The 14,368-nt window shown below is 49.1% G+C and overlaps 3 protein-coding genes across 3 annotated transcripts; 1 reads left to right on the plus strand and 2 right to left on the minus strand.

The window, feature by feature from the left end:
• Positions 1–1,347: 1,347 nt before the first annotated feature.
• LACBIDRAFT_302510 (putative proline-rich protein) lies at positions 1,348–3,117 on the minus strand (the record flags this gene model as incomplete). Its single annotated transcript, XM_001883530.1, has 5 exons — positions 1,348–2,007; positions 2,061–2,222; positions 2,275–2,367; positions 2,421–2,998; positions 3,045–3,117. The coding sequence occupies 5 exons, from the start codon at positions 3,115–3,117 to the stop codon at positions 1,348–1,350; spliced, it is 1,566 nt and encodes a 521-aa protein (XP_001883565.1).
• Positions 3,118–5,896: 2,779 nt separating this feature from the next.
• Positions 5,897–8,161, plus strand: LACBIDRAFT_302511 (uncharacterized protein; the record flags this gene model as incomplete). Its single annotated transcript, XM_001883428.1, has 9 exons — positions 5,897–5,971; positions 6,028–6,210; positions 6,260–6,334; positions 6,388–6,663; positions 6,713–7,001; positions 7,056–7,221; positions 7,274–7,307; positions 7,360–7,562; positions 7,621–8,161. The coding sequence occupies 9 exons, from the start codon at positions 5,897–5,899 to the stop codon at positions 8,159–8,161; spliced, it is 1,842 nt and encodes a 613-aa protein (XP_001883463.1).
• A 1,485-nt stretch (positions 8,162–9,646) lies between these two features.
• Positions 9,647–13,358, minus strand: LACBIDRAFT_329365 (uncharacterized protein; the record flags this gene model as incomplete). Its single annotated transcript, XM_001883531.1, has 10 exons — positions 9,647–9,922; positions 9,972–10,118; positions 10,169–12,350; positions 12,381–12,445; positions 12,611–12,630; positions 12,788–12,841; positions 12,962–13,010; positions 13,033–13,189; positions 13,239–13,318; positions 13,341–13,358. 10 exons carry the CDS (start codon positions 13,356–13,358, stop codon positions 9,647–9,649), a joined length of 3,048 nt encoding a protein of 1,015 aa, XP_001883566.1.
• Positions 13,359–14,368: the final 1,010 nt, after the last annotated feature.

Raw genomic sequence — 14,368 nt, forward strand, 5'->3', positions numbered from 1 at the left:
CTTCCACTTAGTAATGAGATTCCATGTTTTTTTTTCATGGTTGCCTTATATAGAATTTGTATAGATTTGAGCTTTGTCGCTTTGTTTCATCACCTCACCTGCGTTATGGGCAATCGTAAAATCAGTAGGGATCTCAAAGAATGCGCTCTTCGGCTCTGGGAACTTGGACACGACCTCGAATTCATCTCTGAAAGTCTCTGTATCTCTCGGGCTAGCATGTTCCGGTGGCGCAGCATCTTTGATGAATTTAGCTCTGTCAACCGGCCACCCTCTCCATTGCTCGGAAGGCCGAAGATCATCATTCGTGCTGTCATGACGGCTATCAAGGAGGTATACCACAATGAAGCGGATGCGTATCTTGACGAACTCATCTGGTGGCTCGCGATTCACCATGACATTGTCATCTCACGCAGCGCGCTCCACAAGAACCTCGAAGCGGCAGGTCTTACACGAAAACTTCTTCACAAGATCACGAAGGAACGCGACGAGGAAACGAGAGCTGAATATATGGCTGTGATCCAAGATTGTACAGGTGGACAGGGCATAGAGCTGGTTTTTATTGATGAATTCAGCAAGAATGACCATGACACTGCACATCGCTATGGACGCGCACCTTCTGGACAACGTGCCGATTTCATTGACAACTTCGTCCGTGGTGATAGGTACTCAACGGTTGCGGCACTTACCATCAGCAGCTATGATGCGATACGGACTGTCCTGGGATCATTTGACAGTGAGCAATTTCGCGATTACATTGTCGAGCAGGTGGTGCGTGGAAATCCTTTACCTTTTTTCAGGTACTGACATTCAAATAGCTTCCCGGAATGAACCCCTGGCCTGGAGAACAGAGTGTCATGGTAATGGACAACTGCCGAATCCATCATAACGCCGAGTTGGTCGATCTTGTCAATGCTGCAGGTGCGAGGCTTCCCTGAAATGTTCTTTCCTCATTCACAGAATACATAAAGGGTGTCTCCTAATCTACCTTCCTCCATATTCACCAGACCTCAATCCCATTGAGGAATCCTTCAGTACTTGTATGTTCATGGGCTATTTTGGACTATTCAGCTCTAATTTTATATAGTAAAAGCCTATCTTTGGCAACATGGCCTTGAAATTCGAGCAAACGACAACCCTGAGATGGCGTTGATGGAAGCATGTGGGTGTGTTACTGCAGGAATGGCAGATAATTGGTTTAGGCATGCTGGGTACATGTGGAACGCATGATTGTCATTGTTCACAGAACGTATGGTACAGAACACAATGTAATGGTACAAGCAGAACAAGAGTCCACGGAATGGGAGTCCATTGATCAAGAAAGTAGCTATAACAACTCACGAACCATGCTCAAACCGTATCCCATTTCCCTGCCCTCACGTCGGTGACAAACAACTTGTGCTTGGTGATGAAATCATCCCAAGACAGCTTGGTGAAACCGGCGTGACCTTGCCAATCCTCACGGTCCAGCTTCTCCACACGTCTATCCCCAGGCTGCACCTTGAGTTTTGATAGACATGCACGATCCTCATCGTCAATCCCATAGTGATCACAGAATTCATCAAGGGAGACAGGTCGTGGAAGCACAATCTTGAGTGGAGAAGTCGGCGCGGATCCAGGGGCTATGTCGCGTGCAACACCCGGAGTGTGAGGTCGAGTTCCCAAAGGGTTCGGGTTGAGGTTGGGCCCAGCAGTGAGAGGAGGGGCTGGGGCATTTGGGTATGGTCCAGGAACATGGCCGTGCATGGGAGGGATTGGATATGGGGCAGCGTTTGGTTCGTTACCAGGGGGTGGATAAAAAGGGTAAGGATATGGGGGTGGGAAGTAAGGAGGAAAGCCGCCGAAAGGGTAGAACCCTTGGTTGGGTGCGAAATGAGGGACAGCCACGGGAGCTTGGGGAGCGACTGGCAACATGGTAGCTTCTCTCGCCTTTGTTGGGATGCGGAGCCTCTGAGATTCGGAAAAATGAACACTATTGGGAGGTGCATCAAAGGTTGCAGTTCCCTTAGCCTAGAAAGGAACGTGAGTTCGTGATACTGAAGAACAACGTGGTATATGCGCACGATATGACTTGCCCACACCTGCAACCTCAATGTCGTCAACTCCCATAAGCCATCAGGTCCCGAAGAATAGACACGCTTGTCTGGGAAGCGCATATCCGTGCCGATAGGATAGTTGATGCGAAGTTTGTCAAGAATGTCGGTTGTCCCCTCACAAACTGCAAGCTGCAACAGTTTCCTTCAGCTGGCAATACAACAGTGAGAACATAATACTCACCTGCTGCTCTCGGATTGTTGATCCCAAAGGCCCTTCCTTGAATTCTTCCCGCTCGAGATCAACACCTCTTTTACCAGCCACAACATCTGCTGGCTGTCATCGAGTATGAACAGAAAATGCATGTAGAGAAAGAGATAACAACTCACGTTTGCGGCAACCCTCATGAGGGGAGGGAGCGATAAGATGATTGTTGTGTCCTTTTTCTTCTGGCTCAAGTCTGCGAGTTTGTCGATGAGTGCGTGAAACCCGTCCTCTGTCGAGAGCGGCCGTTTCCTGTCATTTGCGGGCACCTGTAGCTTCCAAAAAAGTTGGTGATGATTGATTGATGTGATAGTAGGCGCATAGTGGCCCTCGGCGCAACAGGATGCGAGTGACTGCAGAAATTCAATGCGGGTGGTGTCGAGGTTGAAAAAGAATGGTCGGCGAGATAATGGCGTCGGCTTCTCTTTGAGAGTGCGCGGGGCGGTGATGATCTCGATGTATGCTGTTATCTTGGGATGGGTCTTCAGTTTCTTTGTGGGTGGTTCATTCTCTTTCTCGGCTAGCTGGTCTTCATTGTCGGATGTGTCGTCACTTGAGATTTCATTGGTAGTTGATGAAGTAGCTGTCTTTGGGTCGGTCGTCGTCTTCAAGGCGAGTCGTGAAGCCTTCCTCTTTTCCTTCCTTGCCTTTTCCTTACGCTTCTTTTCCTCCAGCGCAGGCGTCAACGTGAACCATTTTGCATCTGCAGGACGAGTGAGCTTTGAATGAACAGAATGTCAGTGACTCACGTTGAGGATCTCGAGCAATTTGGCGGATATCTTCATCTATTCCTTGAATCTCGTCGTTTACGTCGCCGCCCATGGTGAAAGGAGTGGTGGTGGTGGTTGTAACGTTGAAAGATGAGCAATTGCGAAGTGTGTCACACTATTTTCTAAATATGGTAACCACGAAAAAAAAACACGGAATCTCATTACTAAGTGGAAGCGCTGTAAGATACATTATGCTACAGATCTAGATGGATATAAGTAAGGGGAGAGAGGCCCCAGTTAAATTTTTTTGTAGTTCCATCAGGATGGGCTGAGAGCCCGTCGGGACGTGGTCAGAGCCCGTCGGTTGAAAAAGTGGTTCCGCCGCGGGAGCGTAAACCCTGCCAGGGTCAGAAACCGGCCGCTTCGTTGCCAATGGAACAATGGCAATCAAACCGGCCGCCCCGGCTGACCCGTTCACTACGACTGATTGTCACGTCCGGCTGTTCCGTTGTTATTGGACCCATGTGACTGAACTAACTAGTTTGGCATTCTGTTGTATGTATACCCTCATCATTCAACGACCACCCGATGACGTGATTGGTCCAGCCCTATAGGTAATCGATTTCAGGCGGTACTAAGAAATTCGAGCTCCCCAAGGTCAGCGCCGTTAAGTTTCGGAAGGATTCAATTGTGATGGGATGACCAACGAACAGCGACTTCAGGGTCCATAGTCCTGCTTCGCACAGGCGATTGAACTCCTGGATGTCATGCCGACATACTATAGGGCTGTTTCTAGGAGGCGTAAGGAAGGAAGGAAGTCGTGGCTTTGGGGGCAAGTCACCTTTATAACGTGCCACTAGAGCTGCAAACTTATTAATTGTCAGGACCGTAAGCTCTTTGAGCTGACATGGAGGATTTTGTCTGCCAAACTGTTCCGCCATACACGATGAGGCACAAAACGCCCAGCTAGTGGTTAGTGGACTAGTACTGTTGTGAATCAATCTCAGATGTTGGCAGACTCACAGGCGAACAATTTGATGTTCAGCCTCTTTGAATGAGGGCAAACGATACTTGGACATACATCATTTAAATGACCTTTTATCAGGTGTCCTTTTTATTGTTAGACGTGTTCGAACTCACCCAGGAGGGGACAGTAGCATGTCAAAATTTTGGGACCCCAAAGTCCCCCAGGACTTCAAGCCAACCTGCAGGTGAGTGACGGATCTTAAAGCCTCTTGTTCCGTGGAGTCGGTCTTGAGAGCACGTGGCATACTTATGACGGGCGGTTGGGCAGAGAAATCTGCACACTCCGGTCCATTTCGGGGCGGCAATAAACGCCCGCTTGACATGAGGCGTACCAAACAAAGCACCTCATGAATGATTATTGCTTGGCTTCAGGGTTTCCTCCACACCCCACATCTTTGCCTCCTTTGCCTCCTGATCGAAGCACGCCAGCCCAACAAAGAAGAAAGAAATCGACGAGACCAAGAAGGGGACCGAAAATGTTTACCCATCAAGAGTCTAGATGCCTGAGAGAAGACTCAGAAGAGGGTAACCTTCCGCTGCCCGGTTCCCAGGAAGGTAACGGGCATTTGTTCGACATTCGATTCACATCCCCTCACGCAATCCGCCTGCTGTTACTTCAAGGTCTGTTGGACGCCAAAGCGACCGCAGCTAAGACCATCAGCGGTCTCGCGTTCACAGTACACGAACCTGGCGAGAGTGGGGCGGCAGAAGAACTACAAGACTGGGAATCGGTCTCGATGGACGTGGCTCACGTGAGTCAGTTTTGAAGGCTGTAGAAATTAGAGAGTTCCGATCGCTGAGAACTGTATTAGGAATTCAAAGACTATGTTGGAGTTGTGTTGGGGAATACTACAGTCGCGCCGGTAACTGAAATTATGATGGATCATGGCATCATCAATAACATCCACTAGGAAGGAATATCTCAAGAAAATACGAAGATTTTACCATCCTTACTGAAAGTCGCCGATGCCTTGGCAATGAGCACAGTGATTAAAACGCAGAATCCGAAGGATTGGTTAGACGCGAATATCAAGATAATTTGTGAGATTGCGAACGGCCCATATCCCGATCTTGATGTGCACCATGCACGCATCCAGAACTCCCTTTTCCCCGTAAGCTCACGTTAATTTCATTGAGGTCATTGGTTTGAAGTCGTTCAGCGTTTATATATTTACACTCTTGCATGTCTGAAATTTCTGCCATTACGTTTTAGGTATGTCCACCCCCACTGCCTTGATTTATCCTGATAGGCCGATCTCTACTCTCTATAGGAAACGCTTCGGGAAAAACGATTCGGCGGAACTGATGAACACATACACTCAGTGGAGTGCGCTCGATGAAATCAGCCGTTTGGCGCAATTTCGAACAACCGGAAGTTCTCTCTTGAGAATCCTTAAAAGATGTAGCGGCTTGGTATGTCCTCTTTGCATAATTTTATGTTACGAAAGCGATCGAACTAAATCTGGGTGCTTAGCCCTCCTCTGAAATCCTGAGGGGAATCGTTAACTTTGATCTTTGCGCGATCGGGGCACAAATCGTTGTGACGTTCCCTGACCGCCAGCGCATGTCGCCTTTATTAAATCCTAGGCATCCGCGCGAGGTACGGCAAAGTATTGTCGATCTTCTACAAGAGGTAATTCAGTTGTCCTGCCCGTCGTGGCGAGTCCAATCTCGTTCTTGACAGTATCGCCTTCATTCTTCAGCTGGTTGATCTGCGGGACCTAGAATGGCTTCGCTTCGCACTTTTGAGGCGTCTTTTGGATCTCTCGAAGAATGCCGGGCTCTACCCCTCCCGCCTGCTTCTCAAAGGCGTAAAGGTCACAAGCATTGATCATGTTGAAGAAGGAGGCTTCGGGAATATATGGATGGGACAACTCCAGGGAAAGTCTGTTGCAATCAAAGTTGTAGGCCGTAAACACAGCGCCGAAGCGGCAATCAAGGTATTGTGTCTGCGCAGCTGTCGTATTATTTGGTGCTAAAATATCACTATCAATAGGACTTTAGTCGAGAGGCGACGTTGTGGAGACAATTCCATCATCCAAACGTACTCCAATTATTTGGTGTGTTCCTTTGGGCCAAAGGTTCAGATCAGAATATATCCCTTATATCGCCATGGATGGAAAATGGGAACCTTACTCAATACCTTGAGAAATACCCACACGCAGATAAAATGCCTTTTGTATGTTGGGTCTCTTTCCGAGGCGTGCCTTCCACTAAAACTCTTGTAGATCTTGGATATCAGCCTTGGCCTAGAATATCTCCATACGTTTAGCCCTGCAGTTATTCACGGAGATCTCAAAGGCGTATGTTGTCCATCCTCATTGAACTTGTTTGTCGCTGAACTTGACTTTTGCAGACCAACATCCTCATTACCGGTTCTCGCAGGGCATGCGTTGCTGACTTTGGTCTCGGTACATTACAAGATCCCATAGGTTCCGAGAGGTTAACCTCTTCTGCTTTCAAGATGGGTCCCATCTTGTTTTTGGCTCCGGAATTGTTAGGATCTCTAGCAGAAGACATCCACAAGGACGAAACTGGTGAACCGACTGTTGGGCCATCGGATCAAAGGTTTCAGCCATGTGGGAAGACATTAGCCTCCGATATTTACGCCTTTGGTTGTGTTTGCTATCAAGTACGATCTTATTTTTGGCGGCCCAAACCGCTAACCCACGAGTGCGCAGGCATATTCGGGACATCCAAGATTTTATCGACTCTCCCTCTTTGATGCTATCATATCTGCACGCGAAAATCGGCCAGTACAGAAACCAACAGGGATGATGGAGACAGTGTGGTCATTAGTCCAGTCATGTTGGCAAGTGATCCCAACGAAGCGCCTCACGATCAAGGTCATTATTTCCTCCTTGAGGCAAAGCGACACCCGTGGAGTAGGCTCACTGCCGGCTTCATATCACATTAATCCGACAATCGCGCCAAATGTTACTCAACCCTCACACTCCGTTCCAATGGAAGGTACAACTTGGGGTCACCTCTTGCCCACATACTATTTGACTATTCGACGATTAGGTCACGTCGATCCTTGCAAAAACGGCGAGTTGACTTCAAGTCCCCTTTCAATGGCAGATACACCCCTCCCACAGCCAAATATCGGGAACTCAAGCGGCCGCGCTGCAACAGCTCCGCAAGTGCCACACAATGATCTTCGCGTTTTAGAGAAGGATATCGTTATTGCGTTCGCGTGATACCTTTTTGGCATTCTCGAAACTAACACTACTTGTCCACAGGTTAATGGGTCCAAGTGGGTCAGGAAAGAGCTCAGTGGGTATTCTTAACGCGTCCCCTGATTCCAATAACTCCGTTAAACTTCCAGTTCATCAACAAATTGATGGGACAATCTGTTGCGTACGTCAATGATTCGGTTGAATCTTGCACCCAAGAAGTGCAAGCATTCGTCTGCTTACACCCTGACGGTTCTGAACGCAAAATTGTTCTCATCGATACTCCCGGTTTTGACGATTCCGGACGCACTGATTATGAAATTCTCAAGATCATTACCGAATGGTTAGTGAAGACGTAAGTAATTTCATCAAGATGCATTAGCTGTGCCCAGTTTTCAATTGGACCTTGATAGTTACAAGCAGCGCATCAAGCTGTCCGGCATCATTCAGCTCTACAGTATTGCAGACGCTAGAATGCGGGGAACTCCTTTGAGAAACCTGAAGATGTTTGAGGAGCTGTGCGGCTCCGACGGGTTGGTGAACGTTATTCTTACGACTACGTTCTGGAGCCAAGTCACCCCCGATGTCGGTTCCCAACGCGAGGAACAACTCAAGTCCGAGTTTTGGGCAGAAATGATAAGACACGGCTGCAAGGTCGCGCGCTTCGATTCCTGGTCGTATGAGACTGCATGGAAAATCATCGATCTATTGAATGTCGCAGCTCCCCGTCGGCGCGCCTTGAAGCTCCAGATTGAGATTGTAGATGAAAAGAAAAACCTTTCGAAAACTTCAGCGTTCGGGGTACTTGTGCAGTGGTGGGACCACATTGCTCAGAAAATGAGGGGCATGTCGATAAAGGAGGTGATCCACGCAAAGAAGCAGCGAATGGCGTTGAAGGGGATGCGGTCTCCAAGTGAGGCTTTTATGAATGTGGTCTGGAGGGCGGATCGATGACTTGAACGTTTTGTTTTACACATTCGAAATATGTAGTGATTTTGGGGCAAAATAAGTAGCATATAAAGCATTCTAGGATCCATCATACTAGTAGCTCGGCACTCGAGGAAGAGCGTTCCTGCGCAACATAAATTCGACTGGGGTGATAATATAAAACAGACTTAATACTTACCGCCCCATGAGCGACAGAGCTGATCCCTGTCCACGCATTGCCTCAGTACCAGAACGATGGCATGTCAACGCCGTCCCACAATCACTGCCAGTGAGGCGCACCAAGAACAAGGCTGCCAGCATGGATAACAGCCTGAGAAGCTGTCGACTCGGACTTTCTTGCGATTTTCGAGTCCTGACAGTTGACACATGGCATGACGATACAGCCCTGTTGCCTCAAACCCTACCCGTCCTTGGTACAGGGTGCCCCAGCCTCCTGGCTGGGGCCTGCAATTATCGAGATTCGAACACATTCGTCTCTCATGATATCTCTATCTCCGCCATTCTCCTTCACGAGTTTCGAACAGTCACTGTCGCTCAGGAATTATTACAAGTTCCTTCCACATTCTGGCTTTGCGTCATAGAAATGGCGGTATGTATAACCCATTGAAAGGTGTCAGAAAAGCTACGATTTACTACGAAACCGGCTCACCAAGCCTCGTGTGCGGACTTTGGTTCCGGACTCTGATACCTAGGAGAACGGCGACCTGGTGATTCCTGAAAAAGCGGACTTTACGAAAGCTTGTGGCAACTCATGTTTAGCTCGTGTTTCTTACGCAATCTTGCCTTGCTGATAGAGACATGCGTTCAAGCGCGCGTGGACCGTGAAGACCGAATATACGTCTTGACAAGATCAGCGGTAGTACAGGCCTGAAACCTGGAGAATTGATGTTGAACATCGCATACCGCTGTAACTGTTATACAAATGGCATTTGGCAATTTGAACGGTTTGTTGACACATGTGCATGATACGCTCGATCACGCATCTATCCAACGTCGACGACTAGTGAGTAGTTAACGATCATCATGATGGACGTGGAGCTTAGATGATTGCCCAATTTGGCCTTGATCGCACTTGTCTTCAAAGCGACCGAAAACCTGCCGAGGATAGCTCATTGTGGTTGAAATAGAAGATATTCGTCTACCCATAATCGAAGGGCGCACGTTAGCATGATATTCGTCAGAGGCAGCACTTACCTAACACTCTTGTCATCTCAAGCTTGAGAGAAAGATCTACCCACAACGGGGGTACGCGCAAATGATTCAAGATTGAGTAGAGATGGCACATTCGTACAAGTGGTCTAGAGTAATCCACGGTTCCTAAAAAATACAACCAAGATAACAAGGCTGAACGAAAACCTAATCAGCATTAAGGCAACATGAAACCTGGAGATGTGAGAGGAACGCGCACGATGAAAAAGAACATGGCAGAAAGTGCAAAAACGACGACGATAAAGATGACAGAAACGTCCGATTGTTTCTTCGTACTCCGCCTCAAGAATGAATCCGTTTGGGAGGGCTACCAGCCCCACCATCCTCCGCCTCACGGCCCCTTTTGTTGCTGTTGCCGCGGCTCCATACAACGTCCCTCATCAGAGGCGCAGTGAAATACACGTCAATTGACGGCTTCCTCTTCACCACCTTCCTCTCCTCCCACCCTGCCCCTGCATTTGCATTCCCCATGACGGGACTAGTCGGGTTCGAATGGACCAAAGACTCAATACTCATCCCCATCCCAGCATCCCCGGAAAAATTAGGTTTCTTCTTGTACTACGCGCTGGTAAGAGCTTACAAAAGTCTGGGCCAAAGAGAGACTCACGGTTTCGAGCTCAGGCTTGCCTCTCCACTTCGCCACAGCCTCGCAGAACCGTACAGCGGCACGCTCGACGGGCTCCGCTGGGTACTGCCATGCTAGGTCTTCCATGTGCGTTGAGAGATCAGGAGTTGAGGGAGGGATGTCGTGGAACTAAAGCAAGTCGTTCAGTGTAGTGTGGGTGGGGAAAGCACTCAACTCACCCTTCGAAGTCTGTCGAGCATCTCTAGCTCGTAATCTTCCTCTGCCTTTCCTTTCTGCGTCGAAGCTTGTCGTAGACTCGGAAAAAGAATCTTAATAGCATCCACAAGCCCAGGAAGCTCGTCTGGATCAAACTCGGAAAACTCAGCATCTTCATCTTCCTCACTTTCTCCACCATCTTGGTCTTCGCCCGCACCCTCATTGACCCCAAGCCCAACGAGCAACAAACACTGCACGGCTTGCCAATCCCTCCACCCAGCTGATAAGTATCCTTCCAATACGGCTCTTGTCAGAAGGCCAGCTAGAAGGAGGTACCATTCCAACGAGGGACGTAGAGCGGACTCGTACATCTTTTGGGGACTTGGAGGTTGCGCCGTGCTGCGAGGTGCTAGAGGAGATGTGGGTCGAACATGAGTTAAAGGGGACGTGGGTCGGAGGACGGGAGAGAATGCGCTCCCACTTTCCCAGCCTGATGAATCATTCTTCCGCTGGTTCGTACTCCCTTCCACACCCGAAGCAGCCTCCACACCCTGTGATAATCCAACAGAATGTTTGTCCTCTTCTCTAACACCAACATCCTCCTCTTCCCCCCTAACCTCCCTCCCAAGCTCGGCAGCAGCCAACGCCGAAAGCCGAATGAACCGTGGTATCAACTTGCTCAATTTTGTGTTTCCTGATCCCGTTCCCCCTTCTTCCTGCTTTTCCTCGCTGTCTCGATCCCTGTCTTTTTGGTTTTGCTTCCCCGGGGCAATTCCGGATGCCTTCCGCCTTAACGCGCTCCCCCTTACGCCAGGCCTCAGCAAGCCTGAACCAATCCCACTCCCGTCATCCTTCCACCCCGTAATCTCACCCCCTGAAGTAAATTTCCAGTTGGTCCCCGATGTGGTTTGCCAGCTTGTGCTAGCTGCTGTGGGGAAAGACGAGGAAGAACCCGTGCGGAATGAGGATGAGGCTGTGAGAGAAGATGAGAAGGAAGAGGACAATTGCCCACGCGAGGGGTCGCTGCCGCTTGATCGGTGGCGCGTGGGTGATTTGGCCTCTACGCAAATCTCGCAGCCTGTGTGGAGGTGTCGTGGGCAACGAAACGTAGGAAGAGAGTTGACTGTGTGGTGGTCAATACCTGCGGTGTAGAGGGAGCGAGTGCGTGTACTGGGGATTGGAAGTATATCGTGGGATGAAGATGGGGAAGAGGAAGAGGACTGTGGGTATGTCCGGGGGGGCGTATAGCGGTATGGTGCGATGGGTTGTGGCTGTTTTGGTAGTGGGGAGAACGCCCCAGATACTGTGGCAAGTGGTATGAGTGCTTCTGGTAAATCAGAGAACGACGCGGGTATCGGTGTTGGCGGGGTATGCTCCGTTTTGGGTGGGGAAGGATGAGTGTGCCGGTATGCAGGGTGGGGAGCTTGGCGCGCAAATAGATCATTGATGATCGTGCCGAGGGCTAAGCGCAAGCGGACGCCATTCGGTAAAGTATGCGGATGCTTGGAGGGTTTGGGCTTGGGTGAACTTGGTGGTGTAATGATGTCGTCGTCGTCGATCGGATGGATCGGAGGGGGTTGTTCGAGCATGGACGTGACGACTTTCTCGAGCCCTTCTGCGCGTAATCTGAGGCTCCGCGCGAGTGTTAGATCCTGGCGTCGTAGCCTTTCGCCTTCTTCGTCATTGCGAGCGCCCGATCTCGCTTTAAGGGCACCCGTATCTTCCCCTTCACTTCCGAGCTCGTCCTCTTCCTCATAATTCTCTGGTCTCCGACGGTGTGCATAATTAGGCGACGATGGGCCACCCGCACGATCAGTCATGCCAAGCTCAGCTCTAGCCTGGGCAAAACGCGTTCTCCCTGCGATTGAGATTGAGCGTCCGAATGTTAAATATAGATGCAGCGTACCATGGACCCACAACATATGGTCGATTATCAACGTGCGTGTGCTCTTCTCGCGTGGAGGGATCGAGTGGAGATGGTGAGCATGCTTGTGTGCCGGAGGCTTGAAAGTGGGCTGGGCGAGAGTTGAGCCGCTTGGAATGGCAGCATTACCCGATGCTGATGGTCGAGTTGGGGTCGCGTGCTGCAGGCTGGGGCGATGAATTGTGTTACTCCCAAAAATGTTCTGTGAAGTGGTGTATTGGTAGGCGGCCATTGAATAGACCCGTAATTGGTTCGAGTATCTCGAAGTGCGGGGGAAGAGACTGTTTCTAATCGTATCATGATGCACTTACCTTTTGATCGAGACTCCCGATTTTTTCCTAACGGGCCGAGCACAAGGCAGTTGCCGGTCTAGTGACTAATCAACAACCTTGGCGCGACTTGAATGCAGGCTCAGATCCAAAGCTTTGGAGGGAAGACCTTGATGGTTTGAAATCTATTGAACGATAAGCTTGAGCGGAGTTTCCATCTGGATGCAAGAGTACCAAACCGCCTCCGATTAGTATCCATCGTTTTTACTCACGGGCCTAATAGTACCGCTCGCTGGCCACGGTTTAATGCAGAATTAGATATTTGTGAAGGCGAACTTGGCACCGAAAGAAGAAAAAAACACATTGCACGACAACGACGCGTGGCTTTTAAAAAATAAGAGGACACAAGAAAGCTCAGAATGGATCGAAATAGCAAAACGGCATCTTACCAAGCACAAAACTAGCCAAGGCATCGATTGTCGATGCCTTGATCATAATGCAAGCTATTAAAATGTGGCAGAGAGTTAGTGTTCAAGTCGAAAGCGAAAGAGCCGGGGAACGAATTTCGAGACAAGGAAGGTTAAGAAGCGCAAAAAAGGAAAACTATCTCACCGAAGCCTCACAGGTATTCGAAGGGGGAAACACGAAGGCGGGGGAGCTTGAACGGGCGCTCTTAATAAATGGTATGACTCACAAGGGATTCATTCTTTATAAAGACTTCTTCCGTCACTGAATCAACAGCTTTTCCCGCGTCATGGCGCCGTTCCGGCTTGCCGCTTCTCATTAAATCGAATCCGAACTTGAACGTGCAAGCCCCGCCCTCGAATTGGTCCTCATCCAGGTAAATTACCCTAGGTTAAACGTTGAAGGGATGAACACGTCATCTGGAAACAATCTCACCTGCTTTCAATGGCTTGAATTGTCGCTTGTCGCAATTTTAGTTCACCGTGGGTGAGCTGCGCCTTCAATAAGGCGGGGCACTGGAATTGGTGTTCAACGCACATGCCATATAGTCAACATATGTAAAATAATTTATTGGAGTAATGGAAATTACCTGCTTATAGTATCGAGGTGGCGTAAATGAAGGGATAACGAGTTCATTTATTTTCCCGAGGTGCGCGCAGCTTCAAACGCACGCATATATTCAACTTTAATTACTCTTAGAAGTGGAGGAAATACTTACGTGCTTGGCTACGTTCATGAGCAGAACCGCATTTAAAATCGAGACACATCGCACAAGCTTCGACTTTGAAAGTGGGTTGTCGGATCCTGGGACAAGACACTGAATGAAGTAGCGATTCAAAGATTCAATGCGTTCGTACTTACTTGACAGCGGCGAGGGAGATAGGTACTCCGCTCAAAGATCGCCGCTCATGCCACAAGGTTTACTAGGATATCTTCGGGCCAGCGCGAGGGGCTAGTGTCTGGGGGAGAGGATACCAGAAAGAAGGGGAGGAGAGAATGCAGCTATCTAAATAATGAGCAAGAGACTCCAAACACAACCTGACAAGTCCAAATAACAACAATCTCAAACGAAGCCAAAGTAGAAGCTTTTGCAAAAACCCCAAGCACAGCAGAGCTTTTGGGTTAATCTGCGCCCTCCGAGTCGCCCCCTTCACAACCTAAAGTTAGCTGGAAATAGGGGGTACGAGATGCGTTCACTGCTTTGAAATCAAGGTATGTATCGCTAGGTTGCCCTTGCTTAGGACAGGACGCAGATCAACTGAATCATTCCGCTCTCAGGCGTCTACGGACATATCCATAAAGGTTATATGTTGCCGCTGACTAGCTCTCAAGTATGTCAACGCTGAACAATATTTATTGAAGGACTGCTTAAGTGCATCGTGAATGAGTATTGAGGAGGCCGTTAGAACGGACAATCTTTTAAACCGTCGCATGTCAATGTGCGTATTCAGGATAATCGAATTTAAATTTAGACTTCAACCTACTAAAATTTATTCATGAGTGCAAGTCAAACTAGCCAGTGGGCGGTGATGAAAACCAATACCATCCGGATCTAAGTCCTGACT

This window comes from Laccaria bicolor, genomic scaffold (genome assembly GCF_000143565.1).
Source record: "Laccaria bicolor S238N-H82 LACBIscaffold_21 genomic scaffold, whole genome shotgun sequence".
Classification (NCBI taxonomy): Eukaryota; Fungi; Basidiomycota; class Agaricomycetes; order Agaricales; family Hydnangiaceae; genus Laccaria; species Laccaria bicolor.